This window comes from Lolium perenne, chromosome 7 (assembly GCF_019359855.2).
Source record: "Lolium perenne isolate Kyuss_39 chromosome 7, Kyuss_2.0, whole genome shotgun sequence".
In the NCBI taxonomy this organism is placed as follows: Eukaryota; Viridiplantae; Streptophyta; class Magnoliopsida; order Poales; family Poaceae; genus Lolium; species Lolium perenne.
In genome coordinates, this window is record NC_067250.2 from 118,325,932 (window position 1) to 118,346,922 (window position 20,991).

The following is a 20,991-nucleotide window of genomic DNA, read 5'->3' on the forward strand; positions in this document are numbered from 1 at the left end:
GGTCGTTGTCCAAGACTATACCCGCTATTACCATCTAAAGCCTCTGAAAATACCAGTGCTGCAATAGAAGGTAAAACAAGCGGGACCTTTAACACACAAATATCCTTTTGCTAAAGCCTCAAGATGTGAATAGCAAGGATAAAAATTGTATACTTACAAACAAGGCCCATGCCAGTACTTTAAACTACACAAGTACTAAAGAGCGACGGAGTCGATGGCAGACAATGTCCCTTCGATTTAATTCAGGGGCTGTCGCCTAAACATACATCACCGATTGAAGCGAAGTTGCAAATTACTACGGGTTCAGCAAACCTGCAACAAGAGCTGACACTCAAAGATTCGCCTCCGATAAAGTTACAAACAATGGCATCAACGATGCTCAAGGAGCATTAAGAATTGCTCCTTGAAACAAACAACAATGTGTCAACGACACCTAAAGAAGAAATCGTGTTTTGCTAAGCATAACAAAATACAATGTCATTAGAAAAATTTACATCATACACATACTGCACCCAAACAATCGGATGCAACAAAATATCGAGTGCATAAGTAGGACTTTGAATGTTCTCAGAATCGTTCCTCTGGGTTTTCTACTTCGTCTCCCACCTTCGAACTATCCTCCAGCCTTTCAATTGCAATGGCAGCAGGAATTTTTGCCTTGGCAAAGAGATGTCCCACGTTACCATCGGCATTTGCAATAGCCATTAAATCTGCGGAAGGATGTCTCGACTCTCGAAAGAACAAGAGCAAAAGCAGTTTCGGCTCCAGCAATAAGTTGTGAACGAATTAGACTCTGGATCTTCTTGACGTTACTAAACTTTGACATCAAAGTCAATAAAGTAGAAGGAATCTCATTCAAGGGAAACATTGTCTTCCATATCATCCTCAAACCAGTGTAGCACTTGTCAAAGAATCGGTGCACTTGTTGCACCCGATCTTGGAACTTTGCAACAATGGCAGCTTTTGATTGGTCCCTCCAAAAGACTTCATCAAAGGATGCAAGGTTCGTTAAGGCATTTACACGTTCATGGATGTGTTAGTTCTCTTTCGACGAGTTCAAAGCTATGACTACAAGAAGCAATAACGGGGATACCATCAGAACGATATCCTTAGTAATATTCAAAAGCCTAAGGAAGAGGAAAATACTTACAATTCAAACTTTATGTTGCTTTTTGCAACTCAGTAAGAGCGTATCGTTTTGCGTCAGTGGCTAGCTCGCATTTCTTCTTTATAACGGCAGCCATGGCATGAATACCGCGCATATCCTTTTCCATCCGAAGAATACGGGACTTCATATGTTGGAGCCTATCATTTTCAGAAGAACCATCTGAAGGATCTTCGGTAAAAGAAGGCATATGAGCCACCTGCAAAGATATATCATTAAGTATGTTACAGAATATGTGTACCTTCAGTTGGCATTACTCCCATCGGGAGCATATAGTCAAGACACTATAAAGCATTACGACAAAGGGGTATTGGAAACATTGCCAATACAGGATTCATTACAATAAAAAGGTCCTCTGACAAGGTATTGTTTTAAAATAAACGGACGAGATTACAATTCGATAAAAAGGAATCAAGGAGAGTGAGTCTGGGTTGATAAGCTTGGACCAGCAGATGACTTGTTCGCCAAAACTAATTCAAAAAGCTGCAGCGCACACTTGCGCGCCGATGATGTGTACATCCTCAAGTCGATAAGTTGCCCATCTTGCTCCTTCGGCAGTTCTTTTGACATCCGTTCCACATCGGCTTTAAAGCCATGACCCGTCATAAGATGGAAATCAAGAAGAGCGTCGTAGGTATGGGAGGTGCGTTTGAATACCTCGATAATTTCTTTGGTGTCGACGGCGAAAGCATCTGTCAGATGTTCCAGAGTTTTTTCTTGGTCGGCCTTAGGAAAAATCATCGCATGCATCCTCGACATGACTCCTTTCTTCTTCTGAAGAAGAAGGGCTTGAATAAGCTTGCTGGATTCAAATGTCATTGTCAAAACATCAACAAGAGAATCATCCGGGAGCTTATTCAAGGCACTAGCAGGAATATCGGCAGCTTCTGCAAAGGATAAAAGGTGAAGTTTTAGTTACAATAAAATTGAGAAAAGGAAAATCAGAAGATAAGTCAATGAGGACTACTGAGCAGGGCCAAAGTGGATTGACGAAGAAGGTTGTCCTTCTCATTCCTCTGAGCTTCGGCTGCGGCCCTCAGAGCTTCCTCATCCTTCAGTTTGCTCTTCAGCTGCTTAAGCTCTTCCTTCAAAGAATCTGCGTTCTGGCGAGCTTCGGCAGCTATTTTTACTGCATTATCAAGCTTTGAAGAAGTAGATTCAACTTCTTTTTGAAGTCGAATCTTATCGGCCTCAAGAGAAGTGAATTGAGAAGAAAAAGCCTCCAAAGTAGTAATAATCGTTTGGAAATCCTATAAAGGAAGAAAGAAGCATCTGTTAACAAAGCATGTGTTAACAACAATAGTATTCTTGTTAAAAGTTTACTTTCAGTTGTGGTCAGTCGAGCATAGACTCGGGGGCTGCTAGAGTCAAGACTTCATCATGGAAAACGGAGAAACTTACAGGTCTTCCGGAAGGAGGAGGAGAAGCTGTAATGTCAGCTGTCGAAGGAATCTCATTCCCTTTAGAAAGGGAAGAAGTTGTTGAAAGTTGGGATGCCGGGGTTGTCGCTGGAGCCGTAGCTTCCGAAGCTGCCGGGGCTGGCTTGTTGGAGGTTGCTTTAGCCTTCTTCAAAGGAGGCTCAATGAAGCCCTCATCACTGAAAGCATATAAACCAATCAAAACAAGTACTAGAGTACAAAGAAGTTCTTGGAGCAATGAAAGAAACTTATAGATCAAACAAATCATCCTCGTCTGCAAAGCCGCCAGACAGTCTTTTTGAAGGTTGCAAGTTGGCCTTCCCCGGAGCTACATCAACAAAGGCAGTATGATCAGCATCATCGTCATGATTTGACTCCGCCGTATCACTTATGTCATCATCAAAAGATGTAGGGTCTGTAGAAAGAGCTTCAGGATTTGGAGGTTCGTCGTCTTCATCTTCGAAGTCTGCTCTTTCTTCAGTACGGGACTCTATAGGAATGGAAGAATCTCTATCTTCGAGGTTGTCATTCGATATATTCGGGAAACATTCGGGAGCTAATAGGACCTGTCGAAGGAAATAAAGGTCTTGATAAAAAGGGAAAAAGAGGTGCATCTCGAATACAACAGTTATTGTAAGTATGAAGGAGAAGTTACCTCGCGCGACGGATGATCGGAATCAAAGGGCGTTTGAGGAGACAGGAGTGGGATTGAATCCTCCTGACTGAAAAGAGTCAGGCGCCTAACTTCATCTAATAATTCTTTCTCTGACAATTCAGCAACATTCACTCTGGTTTCATCCATGGGGCCTGAATATAACCACATCGGGCAAGCTCTAGACATGACTGGTTGGATTCGATGTTTCAAGAAAACGACTGCTATTTCAGTACCCATCATAGTTTGGCCATCAGTCTCTTTAATTCGAAGAATTCTATCGAACAAATTGTCGACTGTCGGCTTTTCTTCGGGTGACAGGATATTCTTCCAGGATCTTTTGGGCACGGCTTCAGGAACATCGATAAATCTCGGCAGACGCATTTCGGCTACTGATGAATCTTTGATGTAGAACCACTTCAACCTCCATCGTTGAACAGACTCTCTCATTGGCAAGTTGAAGTAGTTTACTTCTTTGCGGACAACAAACCCAACTCCAACAGTGACGAAAGAACCACTACTACAGTTATAGCGTTTCACGAAGAAGATTTTCTTCCATAAACCAAAGTGAGGCTCGATGCCCAGAAAGGCCTCACATAGAGTAATGAAAATAGAAAGGTGAAGGATTGAATTAGGATTCAATTGCCAGAGTTGAATGTCGTACACATGAAGAAGACGCTGGAGAAACTCATGAGCAGGGAGAGAAATCCCATGGTACAGAAAGGACATGAACATCACAGTAAAACCAGCAGGAGGATTGGGGCGCGAAGCCGAACCTGGAAGGATGACGTTCCCATCACCGGCTGAAATCAGACCAAGACTACGAGCTTTTTTCTCATCGCGCTTGGTTGTTGTGGAAGTAGGCCAGTCACCAGGCATAGGCCCCGTGGTGGAAGCCTCCGGTGCAAGCGGCGCGGGCGGCGTAGGAGCTGAGGCAGAAACTTCAGATGCACCCCTTCTTGATGCGGCTGATGCGGCTTTGGCAGTAGCACCGCTGGTCGCGGCGTCGGCGGCAAGCGTGAGGTTCCTCTTCTTCACCATCGTCGGAGAAGTTTATTCAGGGAAGAGTCCAAGAATAGTGGCGGCGGTGCAGCGGCTTTGAGGAAAAAGGGCGAACTAGGAAGAAGGGCTGTGAGAAAGGTATAATGAAAAGAATGGATCTCGTCCTCCACGGTTATAAAGTAAAGGTTAAACAAACGGGATCTGGAATTAGGTCACCATGTGTCATTGCATTTATCCTACCAAGGAACATTTCCTCCACTAAGTGTGGAAATCGAGGAGGCGTCTTGGTTAATTCGCAATAACTAGTCATTTCCTAACTGATCGCGCAGAAGTAGGGTGGGCCTCTCAAGGTCATGTCTTGTCAATCAAACCACCGCAGCAGCAACGTCACTGATGATGTCATAGGAAATATCAGTATCCGAACAAAACATTTGAAGGAAGCATCCGAAGAAGTCTACAACATTCGAGTAGTGCAACTTGAGTCTACACACGGCGAGCATCCGTGCCTAGACTCGGGGGCTACTCCCATCGGGAGCGCTTGTCGCGCACCCGACAGAAATTATGGACCCAAAGGAATCACAAGATCCAGGAACATGCCCGGGGACTTGATTCTGTGTAGAGTAGCGTTGTTTTGCCATTCGGCAGTTAACCAGCATCGATTTATCGAGTAAAGTTGGGCACGTTACTCAAATATCCTTTACGTACTAATAACAAACATGGTCTTATTTGAAGGTATTGGAGACTCGATATAAAAACATATCGAATGAAGAAAAAAACATTCGAGTGGTACAAATTGAGTCTACACACGGTTGCAAGCATCTGTCCCTAGACTCGGGGGCTACTCCCATCGGGAGCGCTGAACGCGCACCCGATACAAAAAGCGTTACTATCTTGAAGGATTCGAGATCTTCCGGCAATTATGAACGTTCGACATAAAGAAATTTTAGTCCCTTCCCGAAGCTTTTTCGGCCAGTCACGCGGGGGCTACTGATGTGGGCATTACCTTCGGGTAACTAGTATTGTGCTACCTCCTACGGCCCAACCAGGGGCCCGTGAAGATCATCCACCAACCAAGGTGGGCCGCTATGTCGGTTCCCATGAAGGATTCTTGAAGGAAAAGGCAAGAAGACGAAGAAATAAGGAAAGTTTAGATGTAGCACTCTTTGTAATCTGGTCATACCCGGACAGACCTCTCAAGACCTGTCTCACAATATAAGGGACATGAGAGGGACTGACGTGGGACACACAATCAATCTAGCCATAACCACCGTAAGTCGAGAGTTAGGTCATACACAATCCTATCTTTTCGTCGAGTCCTTAGTCAAAGCCTTCGGCTACCCCATTGTAACCCGATATTCTCAATAATCAAGATCAGACAAGCAGGAAGTAAGGGTTTTACCTCGTCGAGGGCCCCAAACCTGGGTAAATCTCTCTCCCCGTTTGTTTGGTATATGATGTCTCGTGTTAGCCTGTAGGATTCCATCAACCCTAAGCCCCTCAAGGTGGGCATTGCCGAGGAGCACCCTCGACACTCCATCTCGTCAAAGCCTTCACCGTCGTAGTGAGCTTGGCTGCCAACCGCTTGAAGGGGTTGGGCTCTACCGGGGTAGAGGTCCACGTGTTTCTCATGGTTTTCGAGAAACCCTCCGCCTTGGGCCAGAATGCCTCGAAGCGGAACCTCCTCCCCATCGGCAGACGAGCCTCCAGGTTGAGGAGGAGGGGACAGTGGTCTGACGTAGCGGAGCTAAGAGCAGAGAGGAGGGAGGCCGGGAATATCACCTCCCAATCCACCGCTGAGAAGACACAGTCAAGCCTCTCAAGCGTGGCTTGCTCCCACTCATTCGACCATGTGTAGCGCATCCCGTTGAGATAGAGCTCCTTGAGCTCAAGATCATTGAGCAACTTACGGAACTTGCCCATCATGTGGCGGTTAAGGTTTGGGTTGTTTTTGTCCTGAGCCTCCAAGATGAGATTGAAATCTTCTGCCACCGCCCACGGTCCAGGATGGTGGCCACACACATCCTGGAGCTCTTTCAGAAACAAGAACTTGTCTGCATCGGTTTGGGGTCCGTAGACTCCAGTGAGCCACCATCCCTCATCGCCCCCCCCCCCCACACACACACATATGGGCCGTGATGGCATTGGGCGAGAAATGTGGGTTGGAGATGGTCACCTCTGCCGACTTCCATGCTAGGAGGATGCCACCTCGGGTCCCAATGGCCGGGAGAAAGAAGAACTGGTCGAAGGCCCGACCAAGGCACCTATCCACCACCTCACGAGATACCACTTCCAATTTGGTCTCCTAGAAACTAACCACAGAGGCACCTGAAAGCAAAACAACCTGATAGATAGCATCACGTCGGGACAATGAGTTCAAGCCACGAACATTCCAAATAAGCCAAGACAGAAAGTTCGACATAGCTAGGCACACGAAGGCCGCCCAAACAACGAGGCTCCTCGGGGAACACCAAACACGGACCTACACAATCGCCCCCTCCACATCGTCGCCCGCCGGCGGTAGGGCAAAGGGAAGCCACCCGAAAAGAGCAAGACATGTTGAAATATTGGGCCTACTTTTAGTGGCCCAAATTAGATTTCAGTTTTTCCTATAAATCTCAAAGCCCACATAGTGGCAGCCTTGTGAGTTTGAGCCCAAGTTGGTGGCAGCTCACTAGGGAGTGGCAAGAGGTGGGAAGTTTAGTCCCACATGGAAAGTTGGGAGGAAGTTAGACCACCTTATAAGGTGGGTTGTTCCACCACTAGTAAGTAAGTGAGAATAGGAGTGCTACACGCGCGCGCTCCTCCTCCTCCTCGCTCGCTCGTCTCGACACGACACGTCACGACGCGCGCGCCGCGCTCGTGGTGAGTGGATTGAGCCTCGAGCCGAGACTTTCCTTACTTTTTGCAGCTCAGGAAAACGAACAGAGTCCCAGACGGACGCGTCGCAGTTAGTCGGTTCGGGTCGCTCCCAGATCGTGGGCTATCTGTAACCGACTCGAAACGTTCGTGCGACGTGGGTGTGGCCCACGTTGCCTAGGGTTTCCCGAGCCTATATAATCTCCTGCTCGGCTACCGCAGAAACGCATCTAATACACGAGTTAGGGTTTCCACTGCAGCTCAGGAAAACGAACAGAGTCCTAGACGGACGCGTCGCATTTAGTCGGTTCGGGTCGCTCCCGGATCGTGGGCTATCTATAACCGACTCGAAACGTTCGTGCGACGTGGGTGTGGCCCACGTTGCCTAGGGTTTCCCGAGCCTATATAATCTCCTGCCCGGCTACCGCAGAAACGCATCTAATACACGAGTTAGGGTTTCCACCTCTCTCTGCTTGCGCCTCCATCCCGCGCGCCGACGTGCATCGGCGAACGGGAGAGAAGGTCTCCGGAACCGCTCGTCCTTGCGATCCTGTACGGGAGAGGGCGAATTAGGTTTTTGGGAAGCGCTCTGCGTGACTGCTCAAGCTCTTCATCACGGGTCGCCTTCCGTCCAAGTCGGGCGGTGCTGCCTACTGTCGTCTTCAACGCCATCTACTTCGACCCGTCGTCCCTGTCGTCAACAACGTTGTCATCAACAACGTTACTGCTGCGACATCATCTGCTACACCTCCACCGCCACCTCCACCAGATCGGTACGTGCGACATATCTCGATCTGTTTAGCGATGGATGTTGTACTGTTTGCTCTGCTACTGTTCATGTTGACCACTGCATCTAGTATGTTCGAGTTTCACATGTTAGTAGTTACTGTCTTCATGTTTAATATTCTGGAATTAATCATGGAAATTGTGCCTAATTATCCAACAATCCAAAAACCTAATTGTAGGCAATTTCCTGAGTTAACAATGGCTGGTTTTTCCGATGCACTGAGGCCGGATAAGTTTACCGGTGTGCACTTTAAGAGGTGGCAGTATAAGGCCATGCTCTGGCTTACTCATCTGAAAGTGTTCGAAGTTACTGATGGTTTACCTGAAGGAACTATATCTGACCAAGATCAGAACAAGTTCAAGGAAAACAATACTCTCTTCGTCGGATGCGTTCTGAGTATTCTTGCTGATCGTCTGTGTGATGTGTACAAGCACATAACAGATGGTAAAGAGCTCTGGGAGGCACTGAATGCTAAGTTCGGTGCAACCGATGCAAAGCAAAGGAACTGTACATCATGGAGAACTTCCATGACATCAGGATGGTTAACAACCGTTCTGTAGTCGAACAAGCTCATGAGATACAGTGCATTGCGAAAGAGCTTGAACTCCTTAAGTGTGCCTTACCTGACAAGTTTGTGGCTGGATGCATCATCGCTAAGTTGCCCCCTTCATGGAGGAACTTTGCCACAACTCTCAAACACAAGAGACAGGAGATATCAGTTGAAAATCTGATAGCATCTCTTGATGTTGAGGAGAAAGCTCGGGCTAAGGATAATACTGAGAAAGGAGAGGGTCGATCTAGCGCCAACATGGTGCGTAAGAAACCCTCCAGCAAGAACAAAGGGAATTACAAGGCCGCCTTCAATAAGCCCAGGAAGACATCAACCTTCAAGATGAAGAAGATGATAATCAAAGCAGATCTGAGGTGCTTTACATGTGGAGAGATCGGCCACTTTTCTAAGGACTGTCCCAGAGAGGGCAGACCGCAAGAAAAAGGCGAGGCAAGTCAACACGGTGACCGCTAGCAATGCTGATGGGTACGGTAATCTCTTTACTGTTCTTTCGGTATTTCAATCTCCATGTTGGTGGATTGATACAGGTGCTAATGTTCATGTGTGTGCTGACATATCCATGTTCACTTCTTACCAGGTCGCCCGGGATTCTTCCGTCTTGATGGGGAATGGGTCACATGCTTCTGTTCGTGGTGTTGGCACGGTAGATCTGAAGTTCACTTCGGGAAGATCGTGCGGTGAGGAACGTGCAGCATGTCCCTACTATGAACAAGAATCTCGTTAGCGGCTCCCTTCTATGCGAGAGATGGGTTTAAGGTTGTTTTAGAGTCGAATAAAGTAGTTGTTTCCAAGTTTGGACAATTTATTGGTAAAGAAATTTGTGAGTGCGGAGGCTTGTTCCGCTTTTCGCTTTCTGATTTCAGTAATAAGTCTGTGAACCATATCTGTGGCAATGTTAGTGATGATACCAGTGTTTGGCATTCTCATTTATGTCACATTAATTTTGGTTTAATGTCTCGGCTATCCAGTTTAAGTTTAATTCCGAATTTCACCATTGCCAAAGGTTCTAAGTGCCATAGTTGTGTGCAATCGAAGCAACCTCGGAAGCCTCACAAGGCGGCCGAGGAGAGAAACTTGGCACCTCTAGAACTCATACATTACCGATCTATGCGAGATGAATGGTGTGTTGATAAAAGGTGGAAAGAGATATTTCATGACATTGATTGATGATGCGACTAGATTTTGCTATGTTTATTTGTTGCGAACTAAAGATGAAGCTTTAGACTACTTTAAAATTTATAAGGCCGAAGTTGAAAATCAACTAGAGAGAAAGATCAAGCGTCTCAGGTCGGATCGTGGTGGCGAATATTTTCCTAAAATCTTTGATGAATTCTGTGAGGAACATGGTATTATTCATGAGAGGACGCCTCCCTATTCACCCCAATCAAACGGGTTTGCCGAGAGGAAAAACCGCACGCTGACTGACTTGGTGAATTCCATGTTAGCCACTGCTGGTTTATCAAAGGCATGGTGGGGGGAGGCTTTGTTGACTTCATGTCATGTCCTGAATAGAGTTCCTAACAAGAATAAAGATAAAACCCCTTACGAGGAGTGGGCTGGGAGAAAACCATCACTTTCGTATTTGCGCACATGGGGATGTTTGGCGAAAGTCAATATTCCAATTACTAAGAAGCGCAAACTTGGACCAAAGACAGTGGATTGTATCTTTCTAGGTTATGCTCCTCGGAGTGTAGGTTATAGATTTTTAGTAGTTCAATCCGAGGTACCTGATATGCATGTTGATACTATTATGGAATCTCGTGATGCAACATTTTTTGAGAATATGTTTCCTATGAAAGATATGCATAGCATTGCTAGAATTTCTACTGAGATAATTCCTGAGTCCAGTACATCTAATGAGTATTTTGAACAATCACATGAGAATGTTACTGAGAAGGATGACAATGAAGCTCCTAAACGGAGCAAGAGACGAAGGATTGAAAAATCCTTTGGTGATGATTTCATTGTGTACCTTGTGGATGATACTCCCACGTCCATTGCAGAGGCATATGCATCTCCAGATGCAGATGACTGGAAAGAAGCTATCCATAACGAGATGGACTCGATCCTTTCTAATGGAACTTGGGAGCTATCAGAACGACCCCATGGATGCAAGCCTGTGGGCTGCAAATGGGTGTTCAAGAAGAAGCTAAGACCTGATGGTACTATTGAAAAGTACAAGGCGCGGCTTGTAGCGAAAGGCTACACACAGAGAGAAGGCGAAGATTACTTCGACACCTATTCACCTGTCGCTAGACTTACCACCATTCGAGTACTACTATCCATGGCTGTCTCCTATGGTCTTATCGTTCATCAAATGGACGTGAAGACAGTTTTCCTTAATGGAGAGTTGGAAGAGGAAATCTATATGGATCAGCCTGATGGGTTTGTAGTAAAAGATGAAGAAAGAAAGGTGTGCAAGTTGTTGAAATCTTTATATGGCCTGAAACAAGCACCTAAGCAATGGCATGAGAAGTTTGACAGAACTTTAACTTCTGTAGGCTTTGTTGTCAATGAGGCTGACAAGTGTGTTTACTATCGCTATGGTGGGGGTGAAGGTGTTATACTATGTTTGTATGTGGATGATATTCTGATCTTTCGTACAAACATGAGAGTAATACACGAGGTCAAGTCTTTCTTGTCAAAGAGTTTTGATATGAAAGATCTGGGAGAAGCTGATGTGATTATGAACATCAAGCTGATTAAGAACGAGAGTGGGATTACTCTAACGCAATCCCATTATGTTGAGAAGATTTTGAGCCGGTTCGGCTATATTGATAGCAAGTCTTCTTCAACACCTTATGATCCCAGTGTGACACTACGCAAGAACCGGAGGATTGCCATAGATCAATTGAGATATTCTCAGATCGTTGGCTCACTCATGTACTTAGCGAGCGCGACTAGACCCGACATCTCTTTTGCTGTTAGCAAGTTGAGTAGGTTCATGTCAAACCCGGTATCGATCATTGGCATGCACTTGATAGGGTCATGCGCTACCTATGTGGTACAATGAGTTATGGGAGTCACTATTCAGGGCACCCATTTGTGCTTGAAGGATATAGTGATTCGAATTGGATCTCGATGTAGCTGATCTGTACGCCACAAGTGGGTATGTATTTACCTTTGGAGGTGGCGCAGTATCATGGAGATCTTGCAAGCAAACCATATTGACGAGGTCAACTATGGAAGCAGAACTTACTGCTTTAGACACAACCACTGTTGAATCAGAATGGTTGCGTGAGCTCTTGATGGACTTGCCTGTGGTTGAAAAAACTGTTCCGGCAATCCTTTTGAATTGTGACAATCAAACTGTAATTGTCAAAGTGAACAATTCTAAGGATAACGCGAAGTCATCAAGACACGTTAAGAGACGTTTGAAGTCTGTCAGGAAATTGCGAAACTCCGGAGTAATAACTGTTACATATATTCAAACAGACAAAAACCTGGCAGATCCCTTTACAAAGGGACTATCACGTAATGTGATAGAAAGTGCATCGAGGGAGATGGGTTTGAGACCCGTTGATGTTACACCATAGTGGTAACCCAACCTTTGTGATCGGAGATCCCGTGAATTAGGACCTGGAAAGAACAAACTAGTGGTTTAATTGAGGAGAGTATTATGTAACCCTCTCTATGTGAAGATGCACAACTCTCAATTGCTGTAAGGCAGGTTGGCAACAAGCCTTAATGTGTTTATGTTGGCTATATTAGCAAAGATGTTGTCCTACAGAGCATTCTTGAAATAACACACCTATATGAGTCTGATTGTTAAACGTCGCAATCTATGAGATTTGGGTGATCTCTAGTAAACTCATGAAGAGACCACGAAGTATGACGCATATGCTTCACCCGCGGGGTAGGCTACTGGCAGCCATGTACTGGTCATGACTTTGAGTGAAACCCTGTTCACGCAAAACTTGCAATTCAAGGCTTAGTCCATTGTTCAAGTGTGAATGGATGTAGCTTAAGGTTCTAGGCGGAAGTTCAACTTAACAGTCTCCGCTGAAACACTGGTATATAAACAAGCAGTGAGTATTGGTAAATCTCTAAATGGGGATTTGAGATCTGGTGGGGGATTGTTGAAATATTGGGCCCACTTTTAGTGGCCCAAATTAGATTTCAGTTTTTCCTATAAATCTCAAAGCCCACATAGTGGCAGCCTTGTGAGTTTGAGCCCAAGTTGGTGGCAGCTCACTAGGGAGTGGCAAGAGGTGGGAAGTTTAGTCCCACATGGAAAGTTGGGAGGAAGTTAGACCACCTTATAAGGTGGGTTGTTCCACCACTAGTAAGTGAGTGAGAATAGGAGTGCTACACGCGCGCGCTCCTCCTCCTCCTCGCTCGCTCGTCTCGACTCGACTCGACTCGACACGTCACGACGCGCGCGCCGCGCTCGTGGTGAGTGGATTGAGCCTCGAGCCGAGCTCAGGAAAACGAACAGAGTCCTAGACGGACGCGTCGCAGTTAGTCGGTTCGGGTCGCTCCCGGATCGTGGGCTATCTGTAACCGACTCGAAACGTTCGTGCGACGTGGGTGTGGCCCACGTTGCCTAGGGTTTCCCGAGCCTATATAATCTCATGCCCGGCTACCGCAGAAACGCATCTAATACACGAGTTAGGGTTTCCACCTCTCTCTGCTTGCGCCGCCATCATAGCCTACTCCATCCCGCGCGCCGACGTGCATCGGCGAACGGGAGAGCAGGTCTCCGGAACCGCTCGTCCTTGCGATCCTGTACGGGAGAGGGCGAATTAGGTTTTTGGGAAGCGCTCTGCGCGACTGCTCAAGCTCTTCATCACGGGTCGCCTTCCGTCCAAGTCGGGCGGTGCTGCCTACCGTCATCTTCAACGCCATCTACTTCGACCCGTCGTCCCTGTCGTCAACAACGTTGTCATCAACAACGTTACTGCTGCGACATCATCTGCTACACCTCCACCGCCACCTCCACCAGATCGGTACGTGCGACATATCTCGATCTGTTTAGCGATGGATGTTGTACTGTTTGCTCTGCTACTGTTCATGTTGATCACTGCATCTAGTATGTTCGAGTTTCACATGTTAGTAGTTACTGCCGTCATGTTTAATATTCTGGAATTAATCATGGAAATTGTGCCTAATTATCCAACAAGACACACAGTCAGGTCCTTATCTGTCACAGGCTTGTCGAAGAAGCGGAGGTAAGCATCGAATATCGTGTCATCGATTATCTCCCCCTCATGAGCGATCCCCAACTGCACCATGATGGTCTGCTGCTGCTGCTTCTTGACGGGGGTATCTCCAGCGAACCGTCCCGCCACCCTTCGACTGCGGTGGACGACAGACGGCTGGTGTTGTGGGTATACTTCATGGGTATGCCAATGACATGGTCTAGATCTGGAAAGCCCGGGTGGCCCACAGATGGTGGTGGTGGCTTACGGCCCACCAGGCGGCCCAATTGCTGTTGATAGAAGATGGAGGAAGTCCAACCCAGGAACAGGAGCCGGATCCATACTGACCTATGTGAGGAGTCGGATCCATGAAGGCCCATGAAGTGTCCGGATCCATGACGGCAAGTTAGATCTAGGTGGATTCTTGACGTGCATGACAATATATATTCCGTAGTTAGGCATCTTGTATTTCGGCTAGGACTCTCCGTAGAACCCTAGATCCGGGTGCCTTTATAAGCCGGATCCTGGGAGCCCTAGAGGCACAACCACAACTCATTGTAACAACGCGAAAGCGCCCAGATAATTCCACACAAGCAGCAGTAGGCCCTGTCCCCGAGCAGGTGTTCCGAAGCTGGATAAATCACGTACCACCGTCTCGAAAGCTCTCCGCCCTATGGCCCCTACTTCTTCCCCCTCCATGAGGATCCCTCCTCCGGGGTATTGTCAAATAGGCAACGACAGTTGGGCACGACGCTTCTGTCGTGGCGTGGGGACAGGCCGCAGCAGGAGAGCCTGGCGACGTAACCGGCAACGATCGCAGAAGGAGGCGAGGCGTAGCTGCAGGTCATCGGAGGAGGAGGCCGCCGATGTCACTTGCCAAGCGGCAGCAGCGGGAGGGGGAGAGTATTGGCCGGCGCCAAGGCTTGTGCCGAGGGCACGGGAGCTGGCTGCTCCACGATCACCCCATCCTCCGGCTGCTCCACGATCTAACCCTCCTCCAGCCCACACGAGTGCTCCAGAGAGGTGAGAACAACAGTGAACATCGACATGGGCTTACCAAAGGATGGCCTGGCATTTTCCACGTCGGAATCGAAGGAGTCCACCGACCTAGCTGGGGAAAGAGGCCCAGTGGGTGACCAAGGCCCATCAGCCGGCCAAAGGACGGGAGTGGCTGGGGGCCACCTGGGCCGGCCCAGCTCGTGGATTGAAGAAGAGCCTCGAGCGCGGGAACTCTCCCGCAAAAAGAGCAAACGACGTCCACCTGTTGCTGCCCTTGGTCAAAAAGGCACCGGCGTCAGAGATGAGCTGCTGCTGCCGCCGGCAGAAACCCCGCTCGCAGCCAAAGGAGCGACAGAGAGCAGCTACAACTTTTGACCGGCCACGACAGGATAAAGGAGGGCCACAACTTCCTCCACACTTGCTTTGCCGGTGGGCGAGCAGACCTGCCCACCTTTGGCAGCTTGGACTGTAGCACTGGGTTGTCCCACTGTCCCCACCACGACATCGACGGGACCAGCAGGGGGCCCACGACGCCACCGAGGTGGCCGGCACCAGCGCCACCTGCCGCTCCACACCGCCGCGCCACCGGCGGGAGGCATCCCGACTGGAGCCAGCCGCGCCATGAGCAGGCCCAAGAGGGCCTCGCGGATCAGCGCACGGACCCGCGCTGCCACCACTGGTACTGGCACCACCGCCATTGCAGCATCCCGCTCCCTGTCACTGCCACCGGCGACGGACATGGGGCGCGCCGCTAGGTCCTCGACGCGCATGATGTGCACGGTTGCTTCGTAGTCGAGCAGGGCCACCTCGTCCGGAATGAGGGCATCGAGAGGGAGGAGCAGATCATCGTCGTCATCATTGAAGAGGAAGGGCTCCGCGAGCCAAATCTCCTTTGACAGCGGGATGGACGACGGGTTGTCCGTCCACGCCGTAACACTGAAGCTGCCCATGTCGGCGCGGCCATTTGAAAAAAAAAAGTGGAGATGGGCGGGGATTAAACTCACTCACTACTATAGTACTAAGTGAGGAGTACCAAACATGATTAGAGTACCAAACATGATTTTAGAAATAAGTGAGGATTTAGAGTTTGGTGAAATTATGCTCGCTAATCCTCACAAATATTCTAGTGCCAAACAAGGCGCGAAGGGATTCATCTATCGTATGGAAATTTAGCATTTCATATCTGCTCCGTTTCCCTCCTCTCATCCGCGATAAGAAAGAGAGACACTGTCACACCAAGGGTAGATAAGCAGGCAATCTCGAACCATTCGCGCCTATTCGTTCCATCTCCTGATCTCCCTTCGAATACCCGATGCCTCCAATGGCTTCCACTTCCCTCTTCATCCCGGCCTCCTTCGCCCCGGCCACCGCAGCCGCCCCAGCTCGCCGCAGCTTCTCCAGCCACCGCTCCTCTCCCTCCACCGTCCCCTCGGTCCGCCTCCGCCGTGCGTCGTCCTCGCTCGTCGTCTCCGCCTCGGCTTCCCCGCCGCGGTCGCTCGACGCCCTGATCTTCGACTGCGACGGCGTCATACTGGAGTCGGAGCACCTCCACCGGCAGGCCTACAACGACGCCTTCGCGCACTTCGGTGTCCGCTGCCCGCCCGCGGCCGACGCGCCGCTGGACTGGGACGAGGCCTTCTACGATATCCTCCAGAACCGCATCGGCGGCGGGAAGCCCAAGATGCGATGGTACGTGACCGTTCGCGAGCTCGATTGCTTCATTCGGATATGGCAACCTGCCTCTGCAGGGCTGCGCAGCGCACGGGCAATTGTGCTGGGTTTGAGTTTGCACTCAGCAGTCAGCCCCCACCATTTGTTGCTGGAATTTCCAAGCAACTATGCCCCGTTCACAAACTTGATCCTTGCAATGCTGGCTAGTGGCCAGTGGCCACACAAGCTTATATGTAGTGATGGAATGCAGTTGGTCAGTAGATTGGTGTTCAACGCTTAACGTGTCAAGTTGTTAGAAACTGAATAACTGATGTTGCATGTCAACACATGAAGTCAGGGCATGCTAGTGTTCGCATGCCGTTTAATTACTCGGCCAGTGTGTGAGTATTGGTTCTGAATTGGTCTGAATTCGTTAGGTACTTTGGGGAAAATGGGTGGCCTTCTTCAAAGATATTCGAGACGCCGCCTTCAAGTGACTCAGATAAGGAGAAATTAGTTGACATTATTCAGGTATGTTTTTTCATGTCCTTTAGTCCGTAGTTCGTAGGCCCAAATTATCCTTTTCCTAGTAGAAGTACACATCTTTCGAACCATGTCCAATAATCCCTTTGTCCCATAATATAAGATGTTATTACAACCTGATAACTCATATATTAGCTGTAATACGGAGCAACATCTTTATATTATGGGACAAAGGGAGTATAAGATTATTTGGAAGGTGATGTTTAACCCACAAACAATCTATTTTCTCATTCATCTTTCAATTTGTATGTCTTGTAGTTTAACACGCCACTTATGAAAAATATATTGTCATATCAATTATAGTTAATTGATTATCTTATAACACCATGAGTTTTACAAAAGTCGTCACCTTTTTGTAGGACTGGAAAACTGAGAGATACAAAGAAATAATCAAATCTGGAACTGTAAGTGAAGTGTATACGTTGAGAATATCTGGCACATCATCTCATACTAACTTTCAGCTCTGTATTCTAGGTGGAGCCAAGACCTGGTGTTTTGCGGCTGATGGATGAAGTTAGGGGTGCGGTAATACAACTTACTGCAAGATTTGTTCTGCTTTGTGCTAGTGTTTTCCTCCTGCAGTAAAATGCTTTGCAACATAATATACTTCATTGAGTTCTATTTTTTGTGATGCAAACTTCGGTGAATTCTTATATAATGTTTCCATTATATTACACATATATGGTGGCTAACTTTAGAAAAAATGAGGTGACTTTGGTAAAATGGTGTAGGGCATCAAGCTTGCCGTTTGCTCTGCGGCAACTAAAAGTTCTGTGGTGTTGTGCCTTGAAAACCTTATTGGACTTGTAAGTTGCATCTGATTTATGTTGTGTTTCTTATATCTCTGGCATGAAACTTTATTTTCTCGGTTGAGCTTATGTTTCTCACCATTATATGGTTTATAGGAACGATTCACTGGTCTGGACTGCTTCCTTGCCGGTATACTTCTAATTCTTTTTCCTTCGTTCTGATCATGTTTACCATGTTTTTTTTTTAAGTTAATTGGCACTAAAACGTGAAGCAGGGTGCAGGATTATCTTTGCAAAGTTTTTGAACCAGTCATCCTAGTTGTTATCTTGCTTGAATTATAATATTTCATTGGTTCAAAGGGTCTAAGAAAAAAGAACTTGGTGACATAATCACAGATATAAAGTCTAGTAAAAGGTTGAGATGTGTTTTGGCTTAAATTTTCCTAAATCCAGGTTCTATTTAAATGCACTTGTTTGTTATTTCATAGCAATGCAAGCTATAAAAGACACTCCGCATCATTCAGAATTCTTGATTGTTTGAATGCAGGTGATGATGTTAAACAGAAGAAACCTGATCCATCAATATATGTTACAGCAGCAAAGGTAGTCAGTGCAAGAGAAGCAGATATTGTATAACTTGTGATTTTATATAAATTAGTCATGTTAAAACTTCATTATTTGATCCAGAAATTAGGTGTGGAAAGCAAAAACTGCCTTGTAGTAGAAGACAGTGTCATTGGACTACAAGTAGGTCTTCCAAGTTTTTATTTAATTCATCTATTTTTTTATTTAATTGACTGAATCTACACAATTGAACTCAATAGATGTCTTTCTTTTGATAGGCAGCAAAAGGAGCAGGCATGTCATGTATAATAACATATACACCTTCAACTGCTAACCAAGTAAGACCGAGCTTAACTACAAATTATTGTTCAGTGTGAGAGTGCCACATGCTGATCTCCTGAATTTTCCGTAGGATTTCAAGGATGCCATAGCAACCTATCCAGACCTTAGTAATGCGAGGTAGGTAATGACTTCTCCTTTAGTTTTTTCGTCAGATAAACCACACCTGTTAATTCTTTACAGGCTTGAGGACCTCAAGCTACTACTCCAAGAATCTCTCGTCACTGGATAGTGAAGTTTCTTGCTTCCTCAAGAAAAGCATTGACTGATTTTTTCATGCAGATACACCATGGTATGTATCCATCCTCTTTCTTAGACATGAACTCGTATCAGCACATTTTGCGAGACTTCTGCATCTTTCAGTAAATCTGGGATTATGGGCTTATTTCCAGTTATGTGTTTATGCAAAATCTAATTATTCCATTTAAGCTAGATTAGATATGTGTAAACTTTTTGCCCCAATACTATTTTGTTAGCGGGAAACTCTAATGCACTTACATAAGTGGGGGAAAGGGAAAAAAAAGGAAAGGTGGTACATCTGTAGATGAATTTCTCTGTGAGAAAGTGGTGAGAAGTTCTTGTCATGTGGGGCCGTCACTATGGGGTCGCACCCAGTGCGAAGCATAACCCATGAAAGTTCACTGATGAAAAACATTATTGCAAAAAAACTATCATCAACTTATATATGTCTACAATTCTTTTCAGGTAAATATTCAAAGTTTCATAATTAGTCATCTTCGTTTGGCCTCCTAGCATCTTCAGATCAACTGAAATATTTGGGAACGGAGATTAAGTGAGGACATTCTGGTACATTCTTTGGGAATCTCAACGTAGTTTGTAAATAAAGGCGGATTCAACCTTTGTTTCAGCTGAAGTGGATGGTACAGCTGGTGAACACAAATGTTGAACGGTCGATTGGAAGATACATATATACAAAACATTATACTTTATTAATCAACAGATATTATGACTTAGATCATTGGTCAGACTGCTGTTCCGCACATGAATGTTTCAAATCTACCAAGCAAGTGGTCAACCAGGCGCCCAACTGCTGCAAACCATTATTGAGAGAAAGTAAAAATACAACTGTTGGAACCGGTACTGTTGTAAGTTTTAAAAAACGGTTATTTGATTTTCCCTCGTGTAGTCAATTCTATTCTATTGTACTGTATCTTTTTAATGTTCACAATGGGGAGATCAAAATGTAGTATCAGTCCGTTCCGAATTATAAGATGTTCTAACTTTTTCTGAACCTTATGTATCTAACGCATTTCAGTATGTCTCTTCTCTCATTTCAGTCCATGTGTAGTCCACATTCAAACATCCAAAACATCTTATAGTTCAGAACAAAGGGAGTAGGACAGTTTGCTATGTGTTTGCAGGAATACGCACACGAGTTTTAAAAATGTCAAAAAGAACGTATGCACGATATAAAAAAATCCCATAAATCACCTACCTTGTGTTGGAGCACTGACCTGGCCTACCTGGGCTCGCCGATGATGAATCCTGTTTCTAGAGCCCTGCCGTTGTCGGATCTACCAAGCTCCAGTGTTGTCCATGTCGTCCATCCCCATGTCCCATCGTTCCCCAGCGCAACTCCCATTTTTGTTTTCCAACTCTGAGCTCTGCCATGGCGAGCTCGGTGATGTATAACAGCATCTCGAGGAAAAAAGAGCAGAGACAAAGGAGTGGGGGCGGGGAGTAAAGCGGTAGCGGAAGCAGAGGTAGAGTGTGGCGGCCCAGGGCGGCTCACCGTGAGAAGCTTCCCTGGAAGCGCGTTGCGCTAACTCAGAAGGGCGCATAGTTACTTTTCCGTATATTAAACATCTTTTTAGCCCACTTGAGCAGAGTAATAATCCTCGGTTTTCCACAGAAGAAGATGAAATACTCACTGCCACATTTACGGAAAATGAGGTCAAGGAGGCTATCGCTAAAATAGAACATAATAAGGCACCCATGCCGGATGGATTTTCAGCTGTTTTATTAGGTTTTCTTGGGGATGATCAAGGATGACTTGATGGATTTGTTCCATGCATTTGGGTGGTGATCTACCACTGTATATTTTGGGGTAATTACTTTGCTTCCAAAATGTAACAAGACTACATATTCAACAATTCATTCACATTTGTCTCCTAAAATTGAGTTTCAAATTTTCACTATGGTGGCAACAAATAGAATAATCATGTGATCATGTGGTTTGCCCAACGGAAACGGCTTTTATGCGTGGCAGAAACATCCTCGAAGGAGTTCTAGTCCCTACATCAGACCGTTCACGAGCTGCACCGAAAAATATGGAATGAGTAATTTTTAAAATTTATTTCGAGAAGTCCTGCGGAAAAATCAAGTGGATTTTTCTTCAAGACCTTTGGATGAAAAGGAAACAAAAATCCGGTAAACATTGGCCTCCTCGCGCTCTTGGTGCAACATCACATCCGCGCAGTCACACTCCCACGCACGATCACACGCACACATGCGTGAACAAGCTTATTGCCTAACCATACCCATCGGAGGATCGATCGGCTCCGTGCCTCCGTGCCTGAATGATCAGCTACAGG

The 20,991-nt window shown here is 46.5% G+C and overlaps 2 protein-coding genes across 6 annotated transcripts; one reads left to right on the forward strand and one right to left on the reverse strand.

The window, feature by feature from the left end:
• Positions 1–4,598: 4,598 nt before the first annotated feature.
• On the reverse strand, positions 4,599–6,160 carry LOC139833683 (uncharacterized). The gene is made up of 2 exons (XM_071824024.1): positions 5,881–6,160; positions 4,599–4,627 (listed from the first exon to the last, which is right to left on the reverse strand). Exons 1-2 carry the CDS (start codon positions 6,158–6,160, stop codon positions 4,599–4,601), a joined length of 309 nt encoding a protein of 102 aa, XP_071680125.1.
• Positions 6,161–15,820: 9,660 nt separating this feature from the next.
• On the forward strand, positions 15,821–20,574 carry LOC127323932 (haloacid dehalogenase-like hydrolase domain-containing protein At4g39970). Of its 5 annotated transcripts, none has more exons than XM_051352038.2 (12): positions 15,826–16,280; positions 16,679–16,772; positions 17,144–17,188; positions 17,259–17,309; positions 17,516–17,590; positions 17,690–17,723; positions 18,081–18,136; positions 18,221–18,280; positions 18,376–18,435; positions 18,510–18,556; positions 18,620–18,728; positions 20,310–20,574. In XM_051352038.2, exons 1-11 carry the CDS (start codon positions 15,904–15,906, stop codon positions 18,666–18,668), a joined length of 948 nt encoding a protein of 315 aa, XP_051207998.1. In that variant the 5' UTR covers positions 15,826–15,903; the 3' UTR covers positions 18,669–18,728; positions 20,310–20,574. The 5 variants fall into 5 exon arrangements, with proteins under 5 accessions (XP_051208001.1, XP_051208000.1, XP_051207999.1 ...); XM_051352037.2 differs by lacking the exon at positions 20,310–20,574 and adding an exon at positions 19,142–19,688 and having other exon boundaries at positions 15,827–16,280; XM_051352039.2 differs by lacking the exon at positions 20,310–20,574 and having other exon boundaries at positions 15,823–16,280; positions 18,358–18,435; positions 18,620–18,690.
• Positions 20,575–20,991: the final 417 nt, after the last annotated feature.